The sequence below is a fragment of the Lepidothrix coronata genome, unplaced genomic scaffold (genome assembly GCF_001604755.1).
Source record: "Lepidothrix coronata isolate B3197 unplaced genomic scaffold, Lepidothrix_coronata-1.0 Scaffold5, whole genome shotgun sequence".
NCBI lineage: Eukaryota > Metazoa > Chordata > Aves > Passeriformes > Pipridae > Lepidothrix > Lepidothrix coronata.
In genome coordinates, this window is record NW_016690185.1 from 7004410 (window position 1) to 7011237 (window position 6828).

The 6828-nt window shown below is 39.6% G+C and overlaps 1 protein-coding gene across 1 annotated transcript in view; it reads left to right on the top strand.

The window, feature by feature from the left end:
• GJA1 (gap junction protein alpha 1) overlaps positions 1–6565 on the top strand; it is a 9475-nt gene extending 2910 nt beyond the window's left edge. Inside the window, exon 2 of the mRNA XM_017829473.1 lies at positions 3500–6565. Within this exon, the coding sequence (XP_017684962.1) occupies positions 3516–4661 (1146 nt within the window). The 5' untranslated portion in view covers positions 3500–3515 and the 3' untranslated portion in view covers positions 4662–6565. The remainder of the gene's footprint in view (positions 1–3499) is intronic.
• The last annotated feature ends 263 nt before the right edge of the window (positions 6566–6828 follow it).

The following is a 6828-nucleotide window of genomic DNA, read 5'->3' on the forward strand; positions in this document are numbered from 1 at the left end:
GTGTGTAAGCACAAATAAAAAGGCAGAAGTGGTTGGAAAACCAAAACTTTGTCCTGTTTCCCAGTTGCTTCAGCTGCATGATCCCATTTTAGAACCCTTACTGCTCTTCCATCTGCTAGCATGTGACCTTCTAACACTGTAGTCAGACCTGGGCACATTACCACAGCCCTGAGTTTGCATTATTCTTTTCGGAAAATATGAACCAGATGACATGATGAATGCTGTCCATAAAAAATAGTTCTAGAATTTCTTAATTGTGGCCTAGAAATCAAATGTCTTATATATTTGGTCATCCAAAACCCATGCAATGAATGCTGTCAGATCTCCTGCTGCTCTATGGATTTTTTTTCCTATCTTTACCCACACACAGTAGGACCTGGAAGAAATCCATCTTTTAAAGACTGCTATATGTTAGTACTAGGCCTGCATTAGTCTGCCTCAGAAGAAGGTTGTGGTCCTGTAAAGTATTAATCACCAGGAACTCATGAAACACACGTACTCATCATCAGCCATATCCTTAAATTCCTAAAGTAGTGAAATCATATCAATTGAACAGGCCAGCCTGTGTCATTCAGTGGACTCACTTAAGGTGTTTGGAAGAGTTAAAAGAAGTTTTAGTCCAGAATATTGAAGAACTATTTTTAAAGGTTCTGCCAACCATTAGAAACTACCTACAAAGCTAGAATACTTAAAATACCCATTTGATACAAACCCTCTTTCTATACCTGGTAAACAGATTTGTAGTCAGTTAATAAAACTGGTCTTTCAGTGCCCTGAAAGTAAACAAGTTAGATCCGATGAATGAATTTTCTCTACAACAAAGCAAAGTACTGTGTTTCATAACGCAATAGAATCCACTTAAGAAAAGGAATAATATATTTGTGCCACCACAAGGTTATCTGATTAACAGTACAATGTTTTGAATTGATGTGGGGTTTTTTATCACTGGAAAAGGCTAGCATGTAACTGATCTCTGTTTAAAAAAGTTGCTTTTCAAAACTATGTATGAGTAATTCAAGCATGGAATGTTTCCTCCTGGAGTTTATATTGCCAGAGGACACAGATGAAATTTAGCAATTTTGCATGCTGAAGCAAATTAAAAAATAGGTAGTTAATTCTCCAACTATTGCAGGTGTGGGATTAAGTAGGTCAAAACTGAAGTAAATCACATTGCATTAATGAACCAGAAAGGGGTGTAATTAGAAAACAAACAACACATAACTGCCTAGAAATAACACATTCTCTGTTTTCTTAATCAGGCTTTCAATCTGAAATAACATTTAGACAGTAAAAACGTTGAGTCTGAGGAAAGTCTGTTAACCCAGTAGTTTAAAATCATTGGAAAGCTGACTAATTAAATCAAGAAGCTATTACTTGAAAAAGGCTCCTTCTGTCCACTTCACTTGTAGGACATGGAGCAAATAGTTTGCCTTTAAAAGAGACTTCACGTATTGTATAGTTACAGGCTGTTCTCTGTTTTAACAATCCCAGCCTGAGAAGAACGTAGTCACATTTCATTTCAGCCTTTCCAGAGACCTCTGCGATCCTCTGCCTGACTCCTGTCTGCCACCCCAGCCCAAAAAGACAAACTCACTTTTCCCGGGAAAGATGAAAGCTGAGGATGGCTGAGGGGATGTGTCAGAGATAAACATGCTGTGCATACTCCTCCCAGCAGAGGCTTCCAGATTTCAAAGTCTGAAGCAGGCCTGATCCTTTGATGGGGCTTCATTCATGAGAAGAGCTAATTATATGAGGAAGGGTCAGCAGGCTGTGGTTGGTGAGCTTCAGAGCCAGCTGACTAGGCAAATGGAGGAAATGGCCCTGGTATATTTTTCAGGGGTTCAAAGATAATTGGCATCTCGAAGCTATTTTAGACACTTGTCTCCCATTACTCTGTCAGACTCTTTCTGATGGCAGGAATGGTGTGTTTTTATTTGACATTTATTGTTACGTTTGAGTTTGCCAGATTTACAGTCTTGTGTTTCCAGTGACTCACTGCTTCTTGAAAGCAAGTCTCCTTGGTGCTAAAATTTCCTATTTTATGAATTATCCAAAAAGTGCTTTTTCTGTAAATGACCTTCACTAGGGGATATATCCATGTTGCAGTGGGGAGGAAATAATTTGGACATTATAAAAACTGTTAATACCAGGAAGGGATTACTCAGCATGCGCGGAACAAATATCTATGCCCGGCAGCATCCACTTTAAAGGGGAAAGTTTTTGATTATTTTTCCTGTTAAATTCCTGATTTCACATGCTTTTTCAGGGGGCAAGTTAAAATGTAAGTTTTTATGAATATAAGATTGCCATTCTCTAGTTGATAAAAATCTATAGTGAAATTTATTCTTCCCAGGAACTTTTATTTCTTTTATGTCATCCTGTGTATTTCCAGATATCCCAAGAGCCTGCCTGTGTCCCAGAAATGCACACTTTAAAACTCAAGTCGGGGAGACAGTTTAAACTTGCAGTGTTCAACACTTGGAATGCAAACTGCAAGCCAGGAGTTGCCTTAGAAAGAGCTCATTTACCTATTTCTTTTTTCCTTGCTGAATATTTTTTCCTTTCAAAACAAAGAAGGAATTTAAATACAAAAAGATGCAAACACAAATCTGAAACTACAATGAATTAAGCAAATCACAGATAAACAGGAAACGAGTTCCTCCAATATGGCAACATTATCTTAGTTGTGTTTCATGTATTTACTATTTTTGGTTCTTTCATAAAACTATAGGTAAAGAATGCTAACTTTGATCTGGAAATACTAATGTACAAGCTGTATTTAGAAAGCAATTTTTTTTCTGAAGTTGAGTAGAGTATAAACTTGGCATCATCAGGAACTATACTCTTAAATGTATTGCACACTATGTAGTGATAGGCAAAAGGCCAGTTTAATGCTGGTGTAGGAAAAACAGCATGCATTTTGCAGTGATAGAATTTTATGTATCTAACGTTAACTTAATGTAATCTTTTGTATTTATGTTAACCCATGGTTTGCTTTTTTAGTATCTGAAAGATTGAGCATAAAAATTACAGGGAACAATCAATACACACTGAAATTGAGAAATCTTTCATATATTCCTAGCATATTTAGGCAGTGCCACTGCTTAGTTCCATACCCTGCTTCAGCAGTGTGTCACAGCTGTTTTCCACCTGAGGCAGGTGTAGGTCATTGAACTGAGGCTGCCACCAAGGAAGCTGAGCCAACCACAATGGTCACTGAGGGTTGTCACAGGCTTCTTGAAAACTGGAATGAAATTAGGAACCTCTTTTTTTCATTTTGCTCTGAGACATTACATGGTACTTTCTCTTTTCAGTTTCCCTGATTTCCCACTCCGCCTGCAGACTAAAACTCTGTTTTCTCTTCAGATTGTGTAAGACACATGAATTACAACAAAGCTGACACCACTGCTCTATTAGCATTGCTCTGTGATTTAGTCTGTCAAAGGTATTCAAGCTCTGCCTTAACCCTACTTTTTTTTTTCTTTGTGTCCTTGTTTAGCCAACATCCTGTGAAGATGGGTGATTGGAGTGCCTTAGGAAAACTTCTTGACAAAGTTCAAGCCTATTCTACTGCAGGAGGGAAAGTGTGGCTGTCTGTCCTCTTCATTTTCCGAATCTTGCTGTTAGGGACAGCAGTCGAATCTGCTTGGGGAGATGAACAGTCTGCTTTCCGGTGTAACACTCAACAGCCTGGTTGTGAGAACGTCTGCTATGACAAGTCCTTCCCCATCTCCCATGTACGCTTTTGGGTTCTGCAGATCATATTTGTGTCTGTACCTACCCTTTTGTACCTGGCACACGTGTTCTATGTAATGAGGAAAGAAGAGAAGCTGAACAAAAGAGAAGAAGAGCTCAAAGTGGTCGCAAATGATGGCGTGAATGTGGATATGCACCTCAAGCAAATAGAAATTAAGAAATTCAAGTATGGGATCGAAGAGCATGGCAAAGTGAAGATGCGTGGGGGACTGCTCCGTACTTACATCATCAGCATCCTGTTTAAATCTGTCTTCGAGGTGGCTTTCTTGCTGATACAGTGGTACATTTATGGGTTTAGTCTGAATGCCATCTACACCTGTGAGCGAGATCCGTGCCCACACAGGGTGGACTGTTTCCTCTCCCGTCCAACTGAGAAAACCATCTTCATCCTCTTCATGCTGGTGGTGTCCTTGGTGTCTCTTGCCTTGAACATCATTGAGCTTTTCTACGTGTTCTTCAAGGGTGTCAAGGATCGTGTGAAAGGCAAAACCGACCCCTACTCCCACAGCGGTGCCATGAGCCCTTCCAAGGACTGTGGCTCCCCCAAATATGCTTATTACAATGGCTGCTCCTCACCGACCGCCCCCTTGTCTCCCATGTCTCCCCCAGGGTACAAGCTTGTTACTGGAGACAGGAACAATTCCTCCTGTCGTAACTACAATAAGCAAGCCAGCGAGCAAAACTGGGCCAACTACAGCGCGGAGCAGAACAGAATGGGGCAGGCTGGCAGCACCATCTCCAACTCGCATGCCCAGCCCTTCGACTTCTCTGATGAGCACCAGAACACTAAAAAATTGGCATCGGGACACGAGCTGCAGCCCCTCACCATTGTGGACCAGAGGCCTCCCAGCAGAGCCAGCAGCCGAGCCAGCAGCAGGCCTCGACCTGACGACCTGGAGATCTAAGCTTCTTGCTGCAGTACTTGCTCAACTATGAAACGACGGGCGTTGGAAGATGCCGTCAGTGCTGATCTTGTTCCAGCGGAGGTGGTACTTAACAGTCTCAAGCAGGAGATTTTAACAATCATAAAAAAACAAACAAGCAGACAAACTTTTGAAATAATTGCTGTTTTTTGAGGGGATGTGGGATTGGTGTGGGGTGGTACATTACACATTGGTATTTAATGTAGCTGGTTTAAAGAATTCAAATACTAAAAAAAAAAAAAAAGAAAAAGATAGGTAGTACTAAGGTAAGGGGCTGTTTTTCTAGAAAGGCTGTAAATATCTGAGTGTATGTGTATGTGTGTACTATCATGTTTGTTCCTAAAGAATCTTCTGTAACGCTAAAACCTAATAATAACTGAACCCACATTTGTCAGGGTGAAGTGCTACCTGAAGATGAAAACATTTTTCCTATTCAATATGCAAAAAAGTCCAGGATTGCTTCTGATCATTTCCCTGTCAAGAACATTCCATTCTTAGTGCACTTTGAAGGTAAACTTTCCTACAGGGTCCTCCAGGTTGTCAGAAAGCTCCTGTGAGGACAGTCTACAATCTTTGAGTTGTTCAATTCAAATTTTAGACATGGCCCACCAAGAAATACTTTGGTCACCTGCACTTCCAGCCCTTTATGCAGGTATATTTTGTCATGTGCATAAATGGGATGGCTCCATGCTTGTGGAACCGGCAATGACACAGTATTGCTCACAGCGATACTTGTGTCCTGCTGCTCATGTGCAGTCTAATTAGCATCCTGTAAAACACAGTTTGCTGCCACTTGCAGATTTAAGCATCAAGATGAGCAAGCAACTGCCTTTAGTGAATTTTGTCACACCTTTATGTATATTAAGGAAGTGCGTATGTGTGTGGATGTGGAGGTAAAGGTATACACAAAACACCCTTGGAAACACAGGCTGAGAAATAAACGCACACAAATTACTTGCAGTTGACACTTTCTCATGGATATTGTGAAAATGTGGGCCACTATGGTGTTTACATTCTGTGGTTCCTTCAATGCAAGTGAAGCACATGTCATTATATTTTTTTAATTCTATAGAATGTTTTCCATGTATCCTAAGTGGATGCTCTTTTAAAAATAAAAAATCAGAAGGGCTTAATCCTGGATGTCTTGCTTTGGAAAATCTCTTTAAGTGTTTAGGAGTTTTGCCTGAACAAAGCCTACAGGATCAAGCCCAAGATGTAGCAAACCATGTTCTTGCTGGCATGAATGATTTTATTTTGTAGAAGTTAGGGGTGGAAAAGACCCATTAGGTCATCTAGCCAGTCTCCCTGATAGGTAATAATGATGCTTGAATGATAGAAGATGTAGTACTGTAAGCAAGCTTTAGTCTTTTATGTGAGAAACTTAGAAGAAGTGCTTTGTGCTGGATTAATAATAAAATATGCCTACATGGCTTTTGCAGTAACTGGTATTTTTCTTGTTCTAAATATTCACATTTACTGAACTATAATGCCCACTCTGAGTTTGACAGTTAGGTCTTTCTAGATGGCTCTAGCAACTTTAGTGTTTACACTTAGATTTTGTTTGAAATGCAAGTGAAGTTGGAAGGATTTTTAAAGAGTACAATTCTAGCTAATTTATTTGAAATACATGCTAAAGAAATCTACCAGTTTCTTCAAATGCATAGCCTCTTAGCTGAACACAGATTGACCAAGGAAATACATAGCTTGGTTTCATTTTGCAGCAACACAGATAAATTCTTTCATTTAATACATTATATTAATTTGTTTGACATTCCATGTTAAACTACTGTTGTGTTCAACTTCATTGCATGTATGCAACCATAGTTTGTCAGATCATGTTGTCTGGAGAACATTAGTCAATAAAGTTTTAATTTAGTATAAATACATTTTCTAATTGTCTTTTACTGTTTCATATGTCCATATATCTTTTGTTTCAGTAGTATGATCCAAACTTGTTCCTTCCTTGTTCGTTTTTCCCCAGTCACCCTGCATTTCAGCAGCATCCTTGATTTAATCCATCTGGATTTACTCTGAACTGAAATTTCACAGGACCAGATTCAGATACCCTCACAACACTGGAAAAACAAGCATTGTTTGTGCCGCTCCTGGAACAAAGTCATGGTCAGCATGAACTACTGTAATGCGAATC